The following is a 25,619-nucleotide window of genomic DNA, read 5'->3' as shown; positions in this document are numbered from 1 at the left end:
GATGTACAGTCTGTCATTGTCCCGGCCTATCGACCATATAGGGGTCATGGTAAGGGGGTGGGCGGGAGTGACCATCCGTGCATACACTGTTATTATTATACTGTTGATGTTGTTGCTTACTTATGCTGTTATTGCTTACTTATGCTGTTATTGCTTACTTATGCTGCTATTGCTTATTTATATTGTTGTTGCTTACTTATGCTGTTATTGCTTACTTATGCTGCTATTGCTTATTTATATTGTTGTTGCTTACTTATGCTGATATGCTCACATAGGTTGAGATATATACCTGAGGTATGGGTTTAGACACTGGTTTGCTTATTGGTAATATGTATATACCTCACATGTTACCCATGTAGTTATGAGCAGTATTGTAGCAGGACTTTGCTACACCTGACCTTCTATTACTAGCCTAGGATATGGTTTCAGGTATAGACACTTATTATGATATCACTGTTGTATCTGTTATTTTCTCTACGAGACTGTATACCTTTGTATCTCTAGTCCTTTATTATGTTCATACACTATCTGTTTCTTACCCGCTGAGTCTTATTACTCACCACCTCGTAAACTGGTTTATTTCGCTAGGTAGCAGGTAAAGGATTTATGGAGTCGCCTGGAGATCCTGTCCGCCAGTCCCACGTCACATTGAGCTTCTCCTTTCGTTAGTGTTTCCTTTTGTATTGTTGGTTTTGTACTTGTTCTTGTATTTGTGTATTCTTTTATATGGAGTTTTGTTTTGTGGTATCTTGTATTTGGTTGGGTGATGAAGTGTCAAGCCGAGCCGGCTCGCAGTGAGTTGTTTTGTTCATTTCATGTTCATTATTTTATGATTTTTGCTGTGCTATGTTTAAGCCGAGTGGGTTGCATTATTAACTGCGTGGTTATGCTATGTTTCAGTCGTGTGGGCTGCATTATTAACTGCGTGGTTGTGTGTATATTCCAGTCGTATGTGGCTGATGTATTTTGTGTGTATGTATGCCTCAGATTGTCACCGGTACAGGGGAAATGCTACAGAAATTTTTCGGTAGGGACTCCTTTGGGGGTGTGACACATCGAGCTCGTCGGCTCTCTCCCATGTCGTCATTCTCGCTAGTTGCGTCTTTCTCTCGACTTCCTGTGCTCCTAAGTTCCTCCACACTTAGACATAGGGTTAATAATCAATGAGACCTAACATAACTTGGTTGATCACATCAAAACTTCCTTGGGGTACTAACAACATGCACGAAAATAAATGAATAACCATTTGAATTTAGATGTTACGAGATCAATTTCGCACTCATCAACACTGCCAGGATTTGTTTCTCGAATAGCATGACAATACCATCTAAGCCTATCGTAGCATCCCTTCTCTGTGCCATGAATATCATGCATCGCTAACTCCTTACCTTTCCACACTTTATGGTAGTCTCACTTTACTTACAAGTCTTTCTGAATTGTACAAGGACGATAAGAGGGCTCTCCTCTCAATTTATCTTTCACCACATTAGCAATCCAAGTTGCATCAGTTTTAGAATGTCCTCTACTACGCAGATTGTTCTCACCACATGTATGTCGCAGGTTGCATTTTTGGATCGCAAATATGCTATCTATTTTATATTTTGAAGTATAAATTCTCAATCCACAACTCCTTTCACTACAAATAGCAATTACCTTCTTGCGGTCATTTTTTTATAAAAAATGAACGTCTTGTGGCAACAGCATAGTTTTTAACACATCTTCTAAAATCAGCAACATCATTAAAATTTTTCCCTTTGCCATGGATGTAGTTAATTTAAGCATCTATAGTATTTGACAACAGGGCTTATTCGATCTCCTCAGCATTTCTTGACTGTATTTGTTCCTCCTCAACCCTTACCAGTTTGATACAATTAATAGTGTCAACTTAACTATATCATATGCACTTATACTAAATGTAACATATAATATTATCAAAACCATAATATGAAGAGGGATATAATATATGTTACCTCCCCAAATTTAAGTTGCCATCGACATGTTCATTTCAGCTCTCTACCCTCAAATCGATCATGCTTAGCTTCATACACATATAAAAATGTATCTTGTTGAGCACATCATCATCATTGTTTAAAGTTATATACATCTTATGTTACGGAGCTAGGCATTGTAGAATCATATATTCAGGAGTAATCTCCGCACTTTTTTTTTTTTTTGCCAAGACTCGCATATATATCCATCAAACTACAACCATTGAAAATTGAAATCACAAACAACTAGCTTGCACTTACAACTATCCAAAAATGCAAGGTTACAAGGTCCACTTCCCGAATCCATTTTAACCTAATCCATAAAAATATAACATTCAATTCAATCATATAAAAACTGAAGATCAAAACTTTATTCATATACAATTTAAGATTTTTTTCTAGAGATTTCCTAATGATTTAAGAATTTTTCTATTCAAGAACTAAATAATAAAAATTTGCCATCAATTCGTCTCTAAATAACATAAGCCCAACCAAAAAACTAAACTCCTATATTGTTGACAAACCTAATTTTATTCAACCTCATAAATTTTGAGTATCATATTGCTTAAATTGGATACAATTCTCTATAAGTACTCTGTGATAGTTTTGATGTGATCAACCCTGTTATCTTTTGATGACTTATGTCAAAGTGTGTAGAAACTTAGGAGCACAGGAAGACGAGCGAAAGATGCAGCTAGTGAGAAGGATGGCATGGGAGAGAGTCGACAGTCTCAGTGCATCCGAGGGACGAGGTACTGCGGAAGAGTACGTTGGCGAACAAAAACAAAACACGTGGTGTTTCTGAAGGACGAGAAGCCGGAGCGAAAGGTTGCTTAAGAAGGCCAGAAAATGAGTTCAGTTGAGCTCTATTCCGGATGGCCAAAATCACCCAAGCGAGCGAAGCTAAAGTGGAAGATGCAGACAAAAAGTCAACATAAAGTTGACTCTAGTATAGCCAGAGCAGACTAGTTTGGTCTAAACAGGGTGCCTTGACTCTGCAACATTATGGATTGACATCAGCAGGGGTTCGGTCGCTCGGAGCGGGTCTAGGCGCTCGGATTGGGATAAAGTTTTGTCCCAACTCTGTCGCATAGCCATTTGCGAGACGATAAAAGTTGCCATACTGGGGGTACCGGGACCGTGCCACCTCAGCAAACGGTCATTTTTCGACCAGTGGACTATAAATAGAGCCCTGGTCTTCTCCTTTTCATATAACACACTCTGTAGTTCAATTCTCTTTCTATTTTTCATTTATGAGCTTAATTTTCATGTACGAGGCTTCTCCACCTCCGACATTTCATTCGAGAAGGAGATCATCATAGTAAGCTCATTTTCCTTGGAGTAGCAATCCTCTGATTATCAACCAAGTAAATTGATTGTCTCATACTTCTCTTTTATTCTGTAATATTTCTTTAAGTGTGTAATTGTTTTAACGCCCGATCAAGTTTAGAAAGGTATTTTGTTTTTTTACATGGCAATTCACCCACTCTTGTCGGTCGTAAGGGACCAACAAGTAGTATCAGAGCAAGGTTGCCTCAGAAGCACTAACTGTTGGCGCAGTGGGTCGGCAAGAGGGAAGGGGTGAATTGCCTGAAATAAAAAAAAAATATCCTCCTCGTTCTTTCAACTCTTAAAGTGCAACAATAAATAAAAAATAAAAGAGCAGAATTAAAGAAGAGACTCAGGGATTGACTTGGTTACAACCTAGGTGGTTGTTAATCCAAGGCGGTTGCAAAGCTCAGAAAGAATCTCCTTCTCTGAAGGCGGAGAAGCCTTTTACACACAATGAAAGCTTAACAATTGCTAGGAATTGAATACAAGAGTTTATGATTAATTTTCTAGCTCTAGGGCCCTTTTTATATGGCCTGGAAATTCTATCTTCGGCTTGAGGGTGCCTCCCATAAGCATGGAGGGCGCCTCCAGTGTGACATTTAAATAAAGTTTTATCTAAATACGAAACAGTCACTTTGACTACATTGAGGGCACCCTCAACGCCATGGAGGGCACCCTCAAAGTAGAGGGTGCGCTCAACGCCATGGAGGACGCCCTCAATGATGCAGCGTATAAATAGTTCCAACTTCTTTTCACTCATTTTCTTCTTCTGAAGCTCCGATCGCTTGGGTGATTGTGGCTAACCGAAATAGGGCTCACCCGAACCCAATTTTCGGCCTTCTCCTCGAGTAGGCTTCCGCTCCAGCTTTTCCTCCCTCGAACATCACATACGTTCTTCTCGTCCACCGGTATACTCTTCCGCAGCTCTTTCGTCCCTCGGATGCACCGAGCCCATTAGCTCCCTTCCCGTGTCGTCCTTTTTGTCAGCTGCTTCTTCCGCTCAACTTCCTGCGTTCCTAATCTCTTACACACTTAGACACAGGGATTAAAATAAAATAGGACCCAACCTAACTTGGTTGATCACATCAAAACAACTATGAGGTCCAATAATCTCTCCCTTTTTGATTTGCATCAACCCAAGTTCAAGTTAAGATAAAACAAACAAGTAATTTAAAGAAATTACAGAACTAACATCATTTCAAGCATAACGTTTGCAAAAAAAGAAATTACAATACTAATAAAAGAAAATAATTTGACAAAATATTCTAACTCCCCCTAAACTTGTACTTATCTCTCCCCCTTTGATCACATCAAAAATAGGGTATACATAAAAATTTTAAAAAAAACTTGAAACGCTTAAATAGTTGACAAGAATTTAAAAGCATTATCTTAATTGCTTGTCAGTTTGTCAATTAAACATTTAATTCGATAATCGGCTTCCAGCCTGTGTCGAGGCACTAGGCCTTCTTAGTTATTGGATCATCAACTACTTCTAGACAAAGCCTTTTAAAGAATTGAAACATTTAATTTCTTCTGAAAGCCTTGATTAATAGAAGGTTTTAATCTAGATAGAATTTTGGAACCCAATAGAAGTTCCTTCCTACTGGGTTAGTTAGATATCTAGGGGGGACATATCCTTTAAGTATTCTTCTAAGTTGTCCTTGATGTTTTTTAATGTACCAGTTTAATTTTTCATAAATCTTAAGGTTAGACTTTTGAAAAATATTTGGTTTTTGACAACATGTATCTGATTTCAAAATTTTAATTTACAATTTTAATTTTTTATTCTCTGATTTCAGGTTATCTAATATTCTGTTTAACTCAGCAATCTATTTTTCTGATTTCACTAAGTCTTTTGTAAGAACTTTGATCAAACGAAAAGACTGTTTGGGGGTTAGAGCACGCACCTCACTTACCTCAATTTTTGATGCTCCCCCTTCATCGTAACTTTCTTCTTCGGATCCTCCCCCTTCATCTATGCTCATCTCTAAGCTAGTCTCATCTTCTTCTAGATGGTTAGCAATTAGCGTTAGTCCCGAGAAGGTTGCTACCTCGAAATCAGAGGATGAAGATTCATCCCAAGTGGCCTTCATGGTCTTGTATTTGGAGGAAGTTGGTTTTTTGTGCTTGTCCCTTTCCTTCAATTTTGGGCAGTCGTCCTTGATGTGCCCTTCTTCATTGCAGTTGTAGCATTGGACAGTTCTTTTGTTTCGATGATGCCTTCTTGACTGCGATTTAAACTTATTAGACTTAAGAAATTTATTGAACCTTTTTACCAGTAGAGTCATTTCGTCTTCATCGATGGATGTCTCAGACTCTTGATCTTCCATCCTTGCCTTAAGGGCAACGTTGAGACTTGTCTTTTCTATGTCTTTTGAATTTGTAATTCGAGATTCGTGAAGTTCGAAGGTAGAAAATAGATTTTCTAGCGTACTTACCTCAAAGTCCTTAGAGATGTAGTATGCATCTACTAAGGACGCTCATTCTGATGTTCTTGGGAAGGCGTTGAGTGCATACCAAATCGAATCTCAGTTTGTTACCGATTCTCCGAGATTGTTTAGCTGAGTTATCAACTACTTGATTCGTGCTTGGTGTTGCGCTACCTTTTCTCCATTGTTCATCCGGAGATTTGTTAGCTGAGTTCGGAGGATGTACCGCCTTGCTAACTTCGCTTCTGAAGTACCTTCGTGGAGCTCCAGGAACTTCTCCCAGAGATCTTTGGTGGAGACATAGATGCCGATTCGGTTGACCTCCTGGGGCGGAAGGACGTTGAGCAAATGGAATTCTGCCTTCCCGTTCACCACGAAATCGGCTTGCTCTTTCTTCGTCCACTGATATTCTTCTTTCTTGGCACCTTTTTGATCCATAGGTGCTACAAAACCATATTTCATTTTTAATAGAATATCGAAATTCATTTTAAAAAATACCTCCATTCGAGGTTTCCATGCAGCGAAGTCTTCGTCGAATTTTGGGGGGTGAATTCTTGCACCGACCATCGTCTTGATCTTTGTTGCTTCAGACGATGGTTAGTCCTTTTGAGGCTGTTGGGCTCTGATACCACTTGTTGGTGCAGCAAGTCGGCAAGAGGGAAGGGATGAATTGCTTGAAACAAAAAAATACCCTCCTCGTTCTTTCAACTCTTAAAGTGCAACAATAAATAAAAAATAAAAGAGCATAATTAAATAAGAGACTCAGGGATTGAGTTAGTTACAACCTATGTGGTTGTTAATTCAAGGCGGTTGCAAAGCTTAGAAAGAATCTCCTTCTCTGAAGGTGGAGAAGCCTTTTACACACAATGAAAGTTTAACAGTTGCTAGAAATTGAATACAATAGTTTATGATTAATTTCCTAGCTCCAGAGCCCTTTTTATAGGGCCTGGAAACTCTATCTTCGACTTGAGGGTGCCTCCCATAAGCATGGAGGGCGCTTCCAGCATGGCATTTGGATAAAGTTTTATCCAAATGTGAAACGGTCACTTTGACTGTGTTGAGGGCGCCCTCAACGCCATGGAGGGCGCCCTCAATACTACAGCGTATAAATAGCTCCAGCTTCTTTTCACTCCTTTTCTTCTTCCAAAGCTCCGATCGCTTGGGTGATTACGACCAACCAAAATAGGGCTCACCCGAACCTAATTTCTGGCCTTCTCCTTGAGCAAGTTTCTGCTCTGGATTCTCATCCCTCGAACGTCGCATATGTTCTTCTCGTCCACCGGTGTACTCTTCTGCAGCTCTTTCGTCCCTCAGATGCACCGAGCCGTCGGCTCCCTTCCTGTGTCGTCCTTCTCGCCAGCTGCATCTTCCGCTCGACTTCCTGCATCCCTAAGCTCCTGCACATTTAGACACAGGAATTAAAACAAAACAACACCCAACCTAACTTGGTTGATCACATCAAAATAACCATGGGGTCCAACACTAACTGCCAACTGAAGCAAAGAAGATAGCTGGAACAAGCATCCACCTGTTGAAGTTCAAAGGAGACCTCACACTGGAAGAAAAAAATGAAGGTATATTTTAAAACTAATTTTGATATATTTTTAATTTTGAAAAATAGTTTTGCAGTACTTATCGATAACAACAGTGAGTTGAAAAAAGAAGAATACTGGACGAAGAAGGAACAAGTCGAATTTCATCTGCTAAGCACTGCCACCACAAGAGGTAAATCGAATTAGAGTCTATGAGTCTACAAAAGACCTCTAGAAAAAATTCCTAGAGCTTCATGAAGGATCATCCAAGGCCAAGCTCGCAAGGAGAGATCTACTTCGGAACCAAATGACAAATATGTGACTAAAGGAAGGTGAAACAGTTCCTCAACTGCATGCCAAACTAAAAGAGCTGGTCACCGAACTCACGAATCTAGGAGAAAAGGTAACCAACTAAAATTCGCTAAGGTATGTGCTTAACGCTTTCCCTAGAACACCTGAACGGTCAACCCTAGTAGATGTATATTACATCTCTAGGCGCCTGGAGTTAAGTAATGTAAAGGAATTATTTTCTACATTTGAAATACATGAAACTAGATGTGCAAATCTAAAAAAGGAGTCCAAATATAATATAGCCTTAGAGGTAAAAATAGATGAACCAGAGTTTGAAACTTCTCTCGATGATGATGAAACAACATTTATGGTAAGGATGTTTAAAAAATTCTTTAAAGTTAATAAATTCAATCAAGTGCAGGTCAAAAGAAGAAAAAGGAGAGTGAGATGTTATCACTGCAATGAAGAAGGGCACGTCAAAGATAACTTCACAAAACTGAAGAACAAAGATAAAGACAAGGACAAAAGGCTGACCCTAAAGAAGCACAAGAACCTCAAAGCGATGTGGGATGAAATGCCAGAGTTAGAAATTGAAGTCTACGTCGAACTTGCGCTGATGGCAAGTCATAAAGAAGATGAAGAAGCAAGCTCATCCGAGATGAGCATCGAGAGTATCAATGAAGAGTGAGCAATGCCAGAAGAAAGCAGCACTACGGGGGAGCATAAAATAATGAGATCGACATGGTAAGTGATAAGTTATTTAAATTTATAAAAATATCATCAAAAAATTCTTGTAAATTAGAAATTGAAAATGGAAATTTAAAAAGGAAAATGAGGAATTAAAAATAACCTTAGCAATATCTTGTCGATTAAAAGATTTCGACAAGATAAAAATTGGAAATGAAAAATTGAAAGTAGAAATAGAAAATTTGAAGAATTATGAATGTTCATATGTTCAACAAATTAGAAATTATCAAGGACTTAATTGACATTTTACATATCATAAGGGTCAAATTAGAAAATTATCACCAAACTATATTATGAAAAAATTTCTAATTAATCTAATAGATAGGAACCTATATTGGTTCCAAAATCATTCTTAAATTAAAAATTATTATACATGCTTTATTTTAAATTTGAATTCATAATTTTTGCTTAAAATTTTCTAAATTTTTTTTTGTATAATTTCTCTTTGAAATTAATTTGATATTAATTTTTTCAAGAGAGAGAGTTTCATTAATTATCAGTATAAAAATTTTAAAATTTTTTTACTGTTGAATTATGTTTTATGAATTTTTTAACAAAAATTAAAATTTTTAATTTAAACATATTTCACAGTGTGATTTTTGTAAACTTTATGTTTTTGTGAAAATTTATCATGTTTTCTATCCAAAAAAATAGTTTCAAATTTTTTTAACCGTTATTGAATTTTCTATAAATTATTTGTCCAAATGTTAATATTTAATATTAAAAGTTTTTAAAGATTCATTTTTTGAAAATTTATTTTTTTTTTACAAAAGCACTTGCTCTATTACATTCTCATAAAAATTTTCATGATTTTTTTTATTTTAGAAACTATTTTTAAGTATTTTTTAGAAAATACAACTTTCCATAGAAAATAATTTATTATTGCTTAAATCAATTTCATTTTTTTCATGAAAATTTTGTTAGCAATTCGAGCCGCAAAAATCGCTTTTTGCATTGCGGAAACCCCGAAGCTAGCCACGGATCTGTCCGAAGATAAATAAAATTGTACATGTGCATGTTTGTCTACACTAGATCTACATGAAAAAGAAGTATACCCTTGTAGCGATGCCCTTCGCTTATCCCGCTCGTCCAAACGGTTGCTGGATCTCGTAGAGTGTCAAGTGTACACTCCTCTACACGTATCCACATGGACAAAAGGTGGAGAGAACCACTTAGAGTGTGCTAGCACCCTTAAGTGGTTTCGGCAATGGAGGAGAGGGAGAACAAGAAAGAAGAGAGGAGGAAGAAGAAGCTTTGATTAGCCTTGATTTGCTTCACTAATGTGGTCGGCCACTTTATTTTGTGCTTTATACCTCCATGTAATACCAAGAGTCATGGCTCTTGGTCTTCCTCATGAGATGAAACACAATGATGTGACCTTGATGATATGGAACACCATCATTGGTCGGCCCATGCCAAGTCACAAATGAGGTGGCATTTGGTCAAGTCAAACTTGACCGTTCATCTTCCCTCTCAAGTCAAGTCAAACTTGACCTCTTATCTCCCATGGTTGATCAAATCTACCATTTGATTCAAATCAATTTAATTTAATGAATCTCTATTCATTGGTTTAAATTGACTCAATGAATCATAGTCTACTGGAGAATGGATTTAAACATCGCTACTAGAGAAAAAGTTTCATCATAGTCAATACCATGAATTTGCTTGAAACCTTTAGCTACCAAGCGACCCTTATAAATAAGTCCATCCATGTCAGTCTTTTTCTTAAAGACCCACTTACACCCAATGGGTTTGACCCCTTTAGGTGGATCAACCAAAGTCCATATTTGGTTAGTGTACATGAATTCCATCTCAGATCTCATGGCCTCTAGCTATTTCTCGGAATCTGGTCTCATCACAGCTTCCTGATAGGAGGTAGGCTCATCCTTAATGAGCACAACGTCATCATGGTCAGACAAGAGAAATGAGTATCTCTCAGGCTGACGACGTACCCTATCAGATCTGCGAAGAGGTAGGTCTACTTGAACTGGTTGTGGTTCCTCAACTCCTTGTGGAACAACATCATCCACAACACTTTGTGGTTCCAGTTCAACTTCCATCGAGGCTTCAGTGTTATGATCCATATCTTGAACTTCTTCAAGATCGAACGTACTCCCACTAGTCTTTCTAGAAACAAAATCCCTTTCTAGAAATATCCCAGTCTTTGCCACAACTACCTTATGTTGACTGGGAATATAGAAGTAATATCCCTTAGTTTCCTTGGGATATCCAATAAAATAGCACTTATCGTATTTGGGTCCCAGTTTGTCCGAGACTTGACGTCTAACGTAAGCCTCACAACCCCAAATCCTCATAAAAGACACCTGGGCATCTCTCTCAGTCCATATCCTATATGGTGTCTTTATCACAGCCTTGGATGGAACTCGATTAAGTATAAAGGTTGTTGTGTCTAGAGCATAGCCCCAAAGGAATGTAGGAAGATTTGTGTGACTCATCATAGACCGTACCATATCTAATAATGTACGATTCCTCCTTTCGGATACATCATTCCACTGTGGTGTTCCAAGAGGAGTGAGTTGGGATAGAATCCCACACTCAGCTAGATAGTCACGAAACTCATGGCTAAGGTATTCACCACCTCGATCTGATCGAAGTATCTTAATACTCTTGCCAAGCTGGTTTTGTACTTCATTCTTGAATTCTTTGAACTTTTCAAAGGATTCAGACTTATGTGTCATCAAGTACACATAACCATATCTACTAAAGTCATCAGTAAATGTAATAAAGTACCTATAACCACCTCTAACAGTGACATTGAAAGGGTCACATACATCACTATGTATAAGACCTAACAAGTCAGTCACTCTCTCACTGTGTCCACTAAAGGGAGTCTTGGTCATCTTGCTTAGAAGGCATGACTCGCATATCTCATATGATTCAAAATCAAATGAGTCCAGCAAACCATCTTTATGGAGCTGGGATAAGCGTTTGTCATTTATATGACCTATGCGACAGTGCCGGAGATAGGTTTGGTTCATGTCATTTGACTTGAACCTCTTGGTACTTATGTTATAGATAGGGTTCTCAAGGTCTAGAATATAGAGTCTGTTTATCAGAGGTGCACTACAATAGAACATATCATTTAAATAAACTGAACAATAACATTTGTTCTTTATTATAAATGAAAAACCTTTCTGTTGGATCGAGACCACGCTAGAGGGGGGGGTGAATAGCGTGCATGGCTATTTCTTTCGATTCGTAAAACAAATGAGTAAAAGCGCAGCGGAATGAAGAAATGACAAACACAGAGAGACAAGGAGATTTACTTCGTTCGGAGCCTAAGGCGACTCCTACTCGAAGGCCCGCGATCCTTGATCGCTTTCCGTGGGCAACAACTATAAGCTCGTAAAATGTACAATAAGATATTACAATTGAAAGAACTAAAACAAATTATACCGACAACAGTAAAGTAGTAGAATCTGAAGCTCAGGGTTGTCGGGGACTTGTAACAGCACTTCTGGGTGTTTCTAGAGCAGCTTGTAGCGTAATGAATGCTTGGAGTTCGTTGTTTTTCTTGTGCTGCACCTCGACCCTTCTTTTATATGAGGTTCCGGGCGCCTGGATCCCTTCCGGGCGCCTGGAGTGTGACGTGGCCAACCAACCAGGATGCTCCACGTGTCAACTTCGCGCAGGGGATAAACTTTGGTCCCGGGCGCCCGGACAGCCTTTTTCCAGCAGGTTCCTCACCTGCAAACAAAGATTAGTCCGAGAAAAATCCCCTGCAAGACAGTGTTAGAATAAGACAAAACATCGTAAAGAAGAATTGACAGTCTTCGGACTATCCGAGTCTGACTTCGGATTTCCAACCGGAAATCCTAGGTCGACCCGACGCCTACTGTTCCCTCTACGGGGAACGCGTCCTCACCTACTCCACTCAGGAGATTTACCTGTTGCCAGTCGATCCTCCAGATCGACTGGACTTTTGCTCAGCACTCGATGCTTCCAGACTTTCTGCTGGACATCCGCTTCCCGGCTAGTCCAGACTTTCACCTGGTTCGCGACACCAGGACTTTCCACCTAGGGTTACCACCCCATAGGACTTTTGCCTGAAGCCATCGACCTGCCAAGACTTTCCGCATAGGGTTACCACCCCCTAGGGTTTTTCCCTTTGCCTAACCACAGCTAGGACTTTCCTGAAATACTCATTCAACCATGTTAGATTACAACAACCCTTAACTTTGAATCCTTTGCCATTATCAAAACTCAGGTTCGATCGTCGAATGCTTCCCGCACCAACAATCTCCCCCTTTTTGATTATGGCAACCCAAATTCAAAGTTAAGTAAAAAACAGATGCATAAGTATATTAAGCAAGCTTAAGTATATAAATTCAAACGAACGTCTAACTTAAGCTAACACTTAAACTTTTTGTAAACTTTTTGTGAAGCTCCCCCTTAATACAGGATTTCCTTTTGTAAACTTTTTTGAATTTCTCTACTTTGAATTTCTCTACTCTCCCCCTTTGCCATATATCAAAAATGAGCTGGTTTTGAAAAACTTAATTTTTCAAGACAGAATTAAAAAATATTTTAACTTAGGCAAGGAGAGTGAAGGACAACACCTTAGAATTTATTTTGTTTGAATAGACATAAAAAACATGAGCTCTTTTTGAGTCTATAGAGTTTATAGAAAAACATTGGTTTCCAAAATTTTCATAGAAAAATTTTCAAAATACAAGTTTCAACTTCAGAGATTTTCAAATAAATTTGCAAGGTGAAATAATTTTTAAAGCTTTAACAACTTAATGAATTTTCAAAAGGATTTAAAAAAAAAATTCAAAGAAGAAGATATTTGAAAGTCAAGTTTGGAGAAAATTTTGATAAAACTGCTTAAGGAATGTTTTTGAGATAAATTTCAGGAATACTTAAGGCAAAGGAGAAGAGATAACCTTAATTTAGTTTTAGTAAGGTTTCAGTGTTCTAAAGTCCAAGCATGAGTCAAGATTTGGTTTTGATCAGGTATCAGAGCTCTTAAGTACAAACATGCTTAAACTTTAATATTGCCTCCACCAACTGTCTAACCATTTAGCTACTTGCTGATTGCCTAGAGGGCAACAGTGTTCACCTGGTTAGTCAAGTCAAGTCAATTGATCCAGTTAGATTTGACTAAGGCTGGAAGACTTGATTTGATTACTGTTAATTATGTATTTAATGCCCAGACTCATATTGATGCACAGAAATAAGCATTCTTAAGTCCAGGCTGTACCCTATGCATCTCACACCGTTCTATGTTTTACAAACACAATCAAGGTAAACCTAGGTGTTTGTGAGATGCTCTGGCTGAGTCCTGGGGGAACATGATTTCTAGGGGTAAAATCCTAGACTAAATCCAACTTTCGAAAGTCTAGCAAAGTGGGGATTTTGGTAAATCAATTTTGCCTAGAAGTTAAAAAACAAGTAAAGAGTATAAAGTTATAGTGTATATTCTACCCAACACATACCTATTTGTCTTCTAAGTGAGCTGAACTCAAGTTCAGGTAAGGGTTTTGTGAAAATGCCAGCTAGGTTTGATTTTGACTCAACATAGTTGAGTATAATATCACCCTTAGCTACATGATCCCTTACAAAATGATGCTTCACCTCTATATGTTTAGTCCTTGAGTGATGAATTGGGTTTTTTGTTAGATTTATTGAGCTTATATTATCAATTGAAATTTTTGTTTTATGATAGTCTAGCTGATAGTCTTTAAGAGTATGCATCATCCATAGCAATTGAGATGCGCATTCACCTAAGGCTATATATTCAGCTTCAGTGGTAGATAAAGCAACACAATGTTGCTTTCTACTTGACCAACTTACAAGGCATTGCCCTAGAAATTGACAACTGCCACTTGTGCTTTTTCTATCTAACTTGCATCCAGCGTAATCTGAGTCAGAATAGCCATGAAGGTCAAGAGTGCAAGTTCTAGGGTACCAGAGTCCTATATTTAGAGTACATTTAATGTACCTAAGTATTCTTTTAACATAGGTTAAGTGTGACTCTTTTACACAGGATTGGTATCTTGCGCACATACATACAGCAAACAATATATCAGGTCGGCTTGCAGTTAGGTACAGTAAACTACCTATTACACTTCTATAATATTTTGGGTCTACTGGTTTTCCTACTGGGTCAGAGTCAATATTGATGTTGGTTGCCATTGGAGTATTTATTATCTTTGAATTCTCCATGCAGAATTTTTTAATTAACTCCTTAGCATATTTAGTTTGATAAATATAAATTCCATCTTTAGTTTGTTTTATTTGTAAGCCTAAGAAAAAATTAAGTTCACCAACCATACTCATTTCAAATTCACTTTCCATTAATTTAACAAATTCTTTTAGAAAGTTAGAGTTAGTAGATCCAAAAATTATATCATCAACATAGATTTGGGCTATGAAGATGTCTTTTTCTACAGTTTTTACGAATAGAGTTGGATCTATTTGACCTTGGTTGAAGCCTTTGGAAATTAAGTGATTGGACAACCGTTCATACCATGCCCTAGGGGCTTGTTTAAGTCCATACAAGGCTTTTTTTAACTTAAATACGTGAGTAGGATTGTTTAAGTCTTCAAATCCTGGGGGTTGGCTTACATAGACCTCTTCTTTGATGAAACCATTTAAAAAGGCTGACTTAACATCCATTTGGTATAATTTAAACCCTTTATTTGCTGCATAGGCTAATAGCATTCGAATGGATTCGAGTCTAGCTACCGGTGCATAGGTTTCATCATAGTCTAATCCTTCAACTTGACTAAACCCTTTGGCTACTAGTCTGGCTTTGTTTCTTATGATATCACCCTGATCATCCAACTTATTTCTAAAAACTCATTTGGTGTCTATTATTGATTTATCTATGGGTTTAGGTACAAGGTCCCAGACTTGGTTTCTCTCAAATTGGGCTAATTCCTCCTGCATAGCTATGATCCAGTCTGGGTCGGGTAGTGCTTCTTCTATTGTTTTAGGTTCGATTTTAGAAATTAGGGCAATCTGACTATGGATTCTATAGGAAGATCTAGTTCTGACTCCTAGGTTTGGATCACCCAAAATTTGGTCACGTGGATGAGAAGTACTGGCCCTAGTTGGTCTTATAATTGGGTCAGGGGCTGGTTCCTCTGGTTTATTAAGATTTGGTTGAATTTCATCATCTTCTATATTTCTTGGTTCAACATTCACATTTATATTTGGTAGATTATTTTCTTCATCAAATATTATATTAGTTGTTTCTTCAACTTTTAGGGTGTTGTGATTGTAGACTCTATAGGCTCTACTATTTGAGGAGTATCCTAAAAATATTCCTGGGTTAGATTTGGGTGTGAATTTTCCTAAATAATCTTTAGTATTTAAAATGTGAACTTTACACCCAAATATTTTTAAATAGTTTAAGTTAGGAATTTTATGATAATATAGTTCATAAGGGGTTTTCTTGTGAAATTTGTTGATTAAAATTCTGTTTTGAATATGATTTGCAGTATTTATTGCTTCAGCCCAAAATTGGTGATTTAAATTATATTCATTTAACATAGTTCTAGCGGCTTCTTGTAGTGTTCTATTTTTACGTTCCACTAGACCATTTTGCTGAGGGGTTCTAGGACATGAAAATTCATGTAGGTATCCATTTATTTTACAAAATTGAGTAAATCTATGATTTTCAAATTCTCCCCCGTGATCACTTCTTATTCTTTTAATTTTAGTATCTTTTTCATTTTCTATTAGTTTGTAAAAATTACTAAATATTTCATAGGTTTCATCTTTTATTTTTAGGAATCTTACCCATGTAAACCTAGAGTATTCATCAATTATTACTAAGCAATACTGGTTCTTGCTTAGTGATTTGGCTCCATGTGAATCAAATAGGTCAAGGTGAAGGAGCTCAAGTAAGGAGTTGGTTCTTTCTAGATTTGTTGATTTGTGTGTTGACTTAGTTTGTTTTCCTTGTTGACAAGCATTACAGATTGAGTTTTCAATGAATTTTAGTTTGGGCAAACCTCTAACTAGACCATTATGACTCATTTTTGAAATGAGTCTAGTGTGAGTGTGACCCAGTCTTCTGTGCCACAAGTCAGTTTCCTCTTCCTGTGTTATTAAACACTTTATTGAGGATGTGGGTAGATTGATTGAGTATATATTATTTTTCCTAAGTCCCTTAAGTGTGATTTCAGGATTTTCAATATTTTTGACTAAACATCTAGCTTTGTCAAAAGTGACTAAGTATCCGCTATCACACAATTGGCTTATACTTAGTAAGTTGAAATTGAAATTTTCAACTAATAGAACTTTTTTAATAATAAAATCAGAGCTGAGTTCGATATTACCTCTTCCGATTACTTTAAGTTGACCATTGTTGCCGAATGCAACCGATCCTAAATTTTTTCGTTTGAGCTTTGAAAACTTCAATTTATCTCCAGTCATATGTCTGGAGCATCCACTATCCAACATCCATTGATCCAACTCCTACACATAAAGTGAATGAATTGGTTTCTTGTTAATGGATAAAAATATAGTTTGACTGAAGTGGACTCCTTAGAATTTTATCTTACCCGGGCTAAGTTAACAATAATTGGTCATATTGTTTTACTTGTTTTGAAAAGAGTTAAAGTTTAATTAGTTTTTTTTTTCATTATTATTATTATTATTAATTTAACTTGATTAAAACTGTTTAGGTTGGAGATATTTGAATTATTATTATTTTGAAGGATGTTTAACTTAACTTTAAGTAAGATTTAAAATTTAGTTTGCTTAGTCATCTCACCCGATCTAAATTGTCAATCAGGGAATCCTATAATTGATGTGAGATGATTTATTGTTTAATTCAAAGGTCTGGTTTAACTTTGTGTTAGATTCAGGTTTAGCTTTGGGTTCAACAAGTAAGCATTCTTTGGATAAACTTCTGGGCTATGGTGAGTCACAAGGAGCTCATTAAAGTAACCATGCCTTCGAGGTTTTCCAAATAGTCCTTCCCACTGAACTTAATACTAATCCTTGGTCTAACTAGTTAGGATCCATTTAAGGGTAGCTTCGGTCAGTTCCACTTGGCCAAATGCACCAGGTCGAAGTCATATCTTCCTAGACATGCGATGCCCAAGCTTCCCTAACGTACTATCATCCAAAAATTTCACCAGTACCGTGGGTCAAGTTAAACCTAGCCCATTTTACCTAACCTTAATTACCCTGCCGGGTGGTCTACTCTTGGTTACCCTTATCGGGTATATTAAGTTCGGAGGTTCCAGATAATCTGGAGCCTTCCTTTTAATTTGATTTTATAATTTAATTTCGAATTTTGAATTTAGTTTTTGAATAATTTAATTTCGAATTTTGAATTTAATTTTTAAAATTTTAATTTTTGAATTTAATTTTTGAATTTATAATTTAATTTCGAATTTTGAATTTAGTTTTTTAATTTATAATTTAATTTCAAATTTTGAATTTAGTTTTTGAATTTATAATTTAATTTCGAATTTTGAATCTAATTTTTGAATTTAATTTCGAATTTTGAATTTAGTTTTTGAATTTATAATTTAATTTCGATTTTTGAATTTATAGTTTAATTTCGAATTTTGAATTTAGTTTTTGAATAATTTAATTTTGAATTTTGAATTTAGTTTTTGAATTTATAATTTAATTTCGAATTTTGAATTTAGTTTTTGAATAATTTAATTTCGAATTTTGAATTTAGTTTTTGAATTTATAATTTAATTTCGAATTTTGAATTTAATTTTTGAATTTAATTTCGAATTTTGAATTTAGTTTTTGAATTTATAATTTAATTTCGATTTTTGAATTTAGTTTTTGAAATTTTAATTTTTTAATTTAATTTTTGAATTTATAGTTTAATTTTTAATATCGTTTTTCGTTTTGCTCCCCCTGGATCACAGCCTCGATATGGTCTATCGAGGTAGTGTATTTGATCTTTCGGGACCCAGTATTGACCAAGTCCAACTTGATTGATCAATTTGGACTTGGGGGCCCATGCTTGGACTGTGTTACTACTTTGTTTGTTTATTAAGGATAAGTAAGATTTATATTTACTTTTATATCCTAGCCCAGTTCTATTGTAAATGGCCCTTTGTGTCCCAAGAATTAAGTCCAAGTTCTTAGAGCCCAAAGAAAACCGTTCTAAAGTAGTTTTTAAATCTTTAACCTGATTTTTTAGACTTGAATTTTCTTCCTCAAGTTTATGAACTTGAGTTGGAAATTCAGTCTGACTCTGGTCAGGTAAGGTTTTAGTGTCAGCCACTTCTTTAAGGACAGATACTTCCTTTAGAAGTGACTTAACTTTCAGGTTTGACTTAGCTAATTTACGCAATAAATAACTAACTAAAATGTTTAACCGGGAGATACTTACAGCGGGGTCTGGTCCTTCGGAAACGGATACGGATCCGTGGCTTTGCTCGGACTCTGCCTCGGACTCGCTCTCGCTTCCGGATTCGACGATTTGGTCCCGGGCCATTAATGCGAGTAGACTCGTCTGTTCGAGCTCGTCGTCGTCGTCCTCCGATGAAGATTCGTCCCATGTTGCCTTAAGGACCTTTTTCCTTCTTTGCTTTTTGACCTCCTTCAGGTTAGGGCAGTTGGATTTGATGTGCCCTTCTTGGTTGCAACCGTAGCATGTAACTTCAAACTTCATCTTTGAGTTCTGTGAACCTTCCTTTGTTTTTACTGCCTTTTTTAGATCTCTTTTGTTGAAGCCCTTCGTTTTGTAGAGCTTCTTTACGAGGTTTACCAGCTCGGTTGTAATTTCAATGTCTTCATCGTCTGAGTCTGGTTCAACCTCCGACTCTGGTTCCGTTCTTCGTCGTGATCTCGGTTCCCGTGTTCGACTTGTAACTGCAACCAACGCAATACCTTTCTCGGTTGGCTGTGCATTAGTCTGCTCATGAAGTTCAAATTCACAAAATAATTCGTCTAATTTTATTGAAGACAAGTCCTTGGAAACTTTGTAGGCATCTACCATTGATGCCCACAATGTGTTCCTTGGAAATGAGTTTAAAACATACCTTATGACGTCCCGATTCTCTATCTTCTGTCCGATTCCGTGAAGAGAATTGAGGATGTCTTGGATTCTTGCATGTAGAGAACTTGCCGTCTCTCCTTCCTGCATCTTTAGATTATATAATTTATTAAGTAAAAGATCTCTTTTACTTACCTTGGTGTCGTTAGTGCCTTCGTGGAGTTCGACTAGCTTTTCCCAGAGCTCCTTTGCGGAAGAGAACGGGCCGACTCTGTTGAGTTCTTCTTTGGTAAGGCCGCACTGGAGGGTGCAGGTAGCTTTGGCGTCGGCTTCCACCTTTTTGATTAGAGAGGCGTCCCACTTCTCGCAGGGGGTTGGTTTGCCGTCGTCATCGGAAGGTAGCTGAAGTCCCATCTTAATGATCATCCATGTTTTGAACTGAATCTTCAGATACGTCTCCATTCTTCCCTTCCAATAACCGAAATCATCTCCGGAGAATAGTGGGGGACGAACAGTACTGAACCCCTCTTGTTGAGCCATTTGTAATATGCAACAAAAACAACAAAAATATATGTTCCAAGACTACGTCTTGGATTAGTAGTGCGGGAATAAAGAATAGTAACAATAACGAGCTCGAGTGGTGTTGCACCAACTTCGGGCAAAAGCCGATTCGATAAAAGAATTAGAATAAAGCTTTAAGGCTAAATTCTAATTGACTCCGAAAAATATAAAATCGAAAGAAAAATTTGTTTTGAAAGGTGGTTGCACCAATTCAAAACGACCCCGCTCTGATACCAATTGTTGGATCGAGACCACGCTAGAGGGGGGGTGAATAGCGTGCGTGGCTATTTCTTTCGATTCGTAAAACAAATGAGTAAAAGCGCAGCGGAATGAAGAAATGACAAACACAGAGAGACAAGGAGATTTACTTCGTTCGGAGCCTAAGGCGACTCCTACTCGAAGGCCCGCGATCCTTGATCGCTTTCCGTGGGCAACAACTATAAGCTCGTAAAATGTACAATAAGATATTACAATTGAAAGAACTAAAACAAATTATACCGACAACAGTAAAGTAGTAGAATCTGAAGCTCAGGGTTGTCGGGGACTTGTAACAGCACTTCTGGGTGTTTCTAGAGCAGCTTGTAGCGTAATGAATGCTTGGAGTTCGTTGTTTTTCTTGTGCTGCACCTCGACCCTTCTTTTATATGAGGTTCCGGGCACCTGGATCCCTTCCGGGCGCCTGGAGTGTGACGTGGCCAACCAACCAGGATGCTCCACGTGTCAACTTCGCGCAGGGGATAAACTTTGGTCCCGGGCGCCCGGACAGCCTTTTTCCAGCAGGTTCCTCACCTGCAAACAAAGGTTAGTCCGAGCAAAATCCCCTGCAAGACAGTGTTAGAATAAGACAAAACATCGTAAAGAAGAATTGACAGTCTTCGGACTGTCCGAGTCTGACTTCGGATTTCCAACCGGAAATCCTAGGTCGACCCGACGCCTACTGTTCCCTCTACGGGGAACGCGTCCTCACCTACTCCACTCAGGAGATTTACCTGTTGCCAGTCGATCCTCCAGATCGACTGGACTTTTGCTCAGCACTCGATGCTTCCGGACTTTCTGCTGGACATCCGCTTCCCGGCTAGTCCAGACTTTCACCTGGTTCGCGACACCAGGACTTTCCACCTAGGGTTACCACCCCCTAGGACTTTTGCCTGAAGCCATCGACCTGCCAAGACTTTCCGCATAGGGTTACCACCCCCTATGACCTAGGGTTACCACCCCCTAGGGTTTTTCCCTTTGCCTAACCGCAGCTAGGACTTTCCTGAAATACTCATTCAACCATGTTAGATTACAACAACCCTTAACTTTGAATCCTTTGCTATTATCAAAACTCAGGTTCGATCGTCGGATGCTTCCCGCACCAACACTTTCTTGTCTAAACAAGAAACTGAAATTATGTTCTTAGTCAAGGCAGACACATAACAACATTCATCTAATTCTAGTACAAGCACATAGGGTAGAGATAGATAGTAAGTTCCTACAGCAACAGCAGCAACCCATGCTCCATTGCCTACTCGTAGGTCTATCTCGCCCTTCGTCAATGCTCTACTATGTCTCAGCGCTTGTACATTAGTACAAATGTGAGAAGCACATCCGGTATCTAATACCCACGATGAATAAATAGAGAGGTTGACTTCTATAACATGTATACCTGAAGTAGAAATCTTATTTCTCTTCTTCTTAAGATCTTCCAGGTATCCTGTGCAGTTCCTCTTCCAGTGCCCTGCTTGTCCTTGATACAATTGACGAAGATGTTCAACCATATCATAAGCATCCATCAACTCTTGTTGCTTTTGAAACTCAGAGTTCATGGTTGCGAGCATGAGACAAGACACATCTAATGCATCATCTTGATGCTTCTTGTAAGCATCTCGGTCAGCTCGCGTGGCAGTGGTAGGAGGTGCCTCCGGAATGGGCTGCTCCAGAACGTACAATTTATGTTCTTGTGTGAGAATGATTCTCAGATTCCTGTACCAGTCTAGGAAATTAGCTCTGTTGAGCTTGTCCTTCTTAAGGACAGAACGCAGGGAGAAAGAGTTCGTATTTGACGTCATGGCAATGTACAACAGAAATTAAAGTAGAAAGTAAATATCATATTCCTTTTATCATTTAATTAGGCCTTTAACTAAATGATGCTCCTACTGAATTATAGAACTTTTGCAGAATCAAGTCAGTAATGTGGTCAAACCACACTTACTAGATTCTAACCAATCAGCTATAATTTTGTGGGACAAGATCCACATCATACTATGCCTTGAGTTAGCTTTGTCTAAATCGCCCAAGACTTAGTATGATCGGTAGGTAACTAATTACCAATTACATCTCTATGCAACTCTTATTTATAGGATCAAGATCCACATTTATATTAAAACTTGAGTTAGCTTTGGCTAATACGCCCAAGAGTTAATATAAATGTGATTTTGACCTACCAACTATTGGAAAATGCCTATAGTTAAACTCGATCCAATTAAGTTAACTAGTTACTCAATCTAATTGAGTTGTACTGACCCATGCGTTGATAGGCGGGACCAAAATTGTCCCTCCGTACCCTACCAAGATAATATGTGTTGCTCTGCTTTGGCAGATTCAACAACAACATGTGATCGAGGTAGTGGTATGTATCACGGCATGGTAGGCATTTCGAGTTGACGCGATTGAGATCTAATATAATCGTCGATGTGTATCATATACGTGATTTAGATCTAATCTAATCGTTAAGGTGCATCATGTGCGCAATTTAGATCTAATCTAATCGTTAAGGTGCATCATGTACGCGATTTAGATCTAATCTAATCGTCGAGGTGTATCATATACGCGATTAATAGAATCGAATCGTTAAGGCGCTAATTAATTACTTATTCTAGCATGCATCACATATACATACACAAGCAATTAATTAAATGTTTTGTGATTAGTCATGGCCCTACTACGATCTTCTTAAGCCAATGAGAAGATCGGATGGTCAACCTAAGGTCAACAGCTTCTCAAGCTCCTTCCTTTGACCACCTTGTGTTACTCGCGCCCTCCTCGTAACTCCGTCTCGAGTGGACCTTCCACCGCTCCATTTTGTACATTACAAAAGTGAAACTCAAGTTACATTCAAGTCTAAACTAATTTACAACATGAAATAAAAATAGGAAAGGCACGACGCGCAGGTCGCGTATTATATACAAAACGCACATCACAGAAAATGGCACGCAGGCCATAATATGAATTACAACACAATTTTTCCAATATAATTGGGTCTTTTGGGCCATGACCATCACAAAATAATACATAATTCTAAATTATGTAATTTCTATAAATTTCTATAATTTTTCTACAATTTTTATGAGAAAAAATTCCTAGCGGCTCCGTTTAGCGATTTTCGGGCGCAATCGCGGAACGAAGCCCCTTGCGGGGTCAGGGGCAGCACCCCTACCCACGATATAACCATCGTGAGTGTTCCTAAGCGATCCTACAGCGCCTTAACCCGCTGTCCCAAAATGATTTGGGGTGAAACCTTGTCGTTTCGGAAATATTTTCTCGGTAGTCGAAGCCTACAAGTGTCTAAACACTTGTGCTTCGCTTCTACGAGAAAATTACCCATAAAACTATAAAAATCACATACTTACATAAATTCACAGATCTGTAATTTTCATAAAAATACAAATTAAAACTCGTACAAGCTTCGTACGTTGCTCTGATATCACTGTTAGGTTTTTTGGACCGCAAAAACTGCTTTTTGCGTTGCGGAAACCCCGAAATTCCCATGCCACGGATCCGTGCGAAGTTTATAAAACAAAATTTTCGTGTACGAGTTTCTCTAACCTAGATCTACACTAGATCTACAAAGGAAAGGAGGTTACCCTTGATGCGAAGCCCTTCGCGTAATCCCGCTCGTCCAAATATTTGCCGGATCTCAAGAGTATCAAAGTAGATACTCCTTTATGTGTATCCACACAAGCAAGAGATGGAGAAGAAACCTTAGAGTGTGCTAGCACTCATGCAAGGTCTCGGCAATGGAGAGGAGAGGGAGAGAAGAAACCTTGAGAGGAAGAAGAAGAAATGAATTCACTTGAATGAAAACAACTCATTCCACACTAAAAGTGGTCGGCCACTTCATGAGGTTTGTAACCTCCATGGGATACCAAGAGTCACAACTCTTGGTAACTCCCATGAGGTGGCATCCCACTTAAGCAAACATGATGATGTGGAGCATCATCATTGGTTCACTCTTTGCCAACTCACCAATGAGGTGGCAAATGGTCAAGTCAAATTTGACCCTTCATCTTCCTCTCAAGTCAAGTCAAACTTGACCACTTCTCTCCCTTGGTTGATCTAATCTAACCATTGGTTCAAGTCAATTTTAATTTAATGAATCTATATTCATTGAATTAAATTAATTAAATGAGTTTAAGTCCAAATTAGACTCACTTAACACATGAACCAAATTGAGTCCAACTCAATTAGCTCAATTTGGATTACTCTTAATCTAATTTGGTTCATCACATGAACCTAATCCTTTAGGTACATCAAATGAACCTAATCTCCATCTAATTGCCCTTTGTGTGTGACCCTATAGGTTCTTATAACGTTGGCAATGCTCCTAAACCCATTTAGAAGCATAAGTAATGAGCAGTATCTAGCAACACATCATTACTACCCAAGTTATAAGAATGTTGAGATCCAACATCACCTTGTGACTACTAATTGCGACTCCTCACAATATATGACATTATCCTTCTATCCTAGACATCTAGATTGATCAATATGAGGCATAGACCGTGTCATCCTCTAATCAATCTAAATCTTGAACTCCAAGTAGACTCACTCAATCAAATGAGCTCAATATCTCATATTGACTCATTTGGACATGGCCATGCACTTCGTGGTCTCACTCTATCAAGAATATCGATGTCACTCCCATCATATAGGAGGGATAGATTCCATCTACATCACTCACATCCCTCTGCATAATTTGTTATATACCTAGTAATCGCCTTTATAGTCCACCCAGTTACGGGTGACGTTTGACGAAACCAAAGTACGTAACTCCTTATATAGGGAATCATGGTGACTTCAGGTCCAAGGACTAGTAGTCATACTAATAGCCACATGAGAAAGTATATGACACTCATATAACGATCCATGATACTTTCTCATGGCGGGTCATTCAGTATACATTCTCCAATGCATACCCATGTGTCAACTTGATATCTTCATATCCATGACTTGTGAGATCAAGTCATCGAGTTGACCTACATGCTAATCTCGTCACATTAAAATTGTCCCTGAATATTAATACTTAACTAGGAATGATTAAGAGTAGTGTTCCCTATATCATTTCACTATCGATTCAACCAATCGATTCCAAAACTACTTTATAAATCGTAAAAGTTCAGATTTTCCAAATTTAAAGTTTATTTTTAATGCTCGTCAATTTTTTTGTCCTTAAAGATTAATTCAGATTTATTTCCAAATTATTTTCCAATATTTTTCCTATTTTTAATGTGATCAAGGAGAGAGAGTTAAAGATTAAGTTTAGGGGAGGGATAATTTTTTTTAAATGTTATTAATTACATATTAAGTACTTACTATTTCACTATTATTTATTTTTAATTTACCCTAACTTAACTTGGCTTGCTCACATTAAAAAGGAGGAGATTGTAAGTACCCCGTGATAGTTTTGATGTGATCAACCAAGTCAAGTTAGGTCCTGTTATCTTTTGATGTCTTGTGCCTAAGTGTGCAGTAACTTAGGAGCACAGGAAGACAAGCGAAAGACGCAGATAGCGAAAAAGACTGCACGGGA

General features: G+C 37.8%; 1 protein-coding gene across 1 annotated transcript in view; it reads left to right on the top strand.

The window, feature by feature from the left end:
- LOC122043704 (cell division control protein 48 homolog D-like) overlaps positions 1-4,059 on the top strand; it is a 71,113-nt gene extending 67,054 nt beyond the window's left edge. Inside the window, exon 3 of the mRNA XM_042604299.1 lies at positions 3,951-4,059. Coding sequence (XP_042460233.1) covers positions 3,951-4,059 — 109 coding nt within the window. The remainder of the gene's footprint in view (positions 1-3,950) is intronic.
- The last annotated feature ends 21,560 nt before the right edge of the window (positions 4,060-25,619 follow it).

The sequence above is a fragment of the Zingiber officinale genome, chromosome 2A (assembly GCF_018446385.1).
Source record: "Zingiber officinale cultivar Zhangliang chromosome 2A, Zo_v1.1, whole genome shotgun sequence".
NCBI lineage: Eukaryota > Viridiplantae > Streptophyta > Magnoliopsida > Zingiberales > Zingiberaceae > Zingiber > Zingiber officinale.
This window is presented reverse-complemented; position numbering and strand designations above follow the sequence as displayed.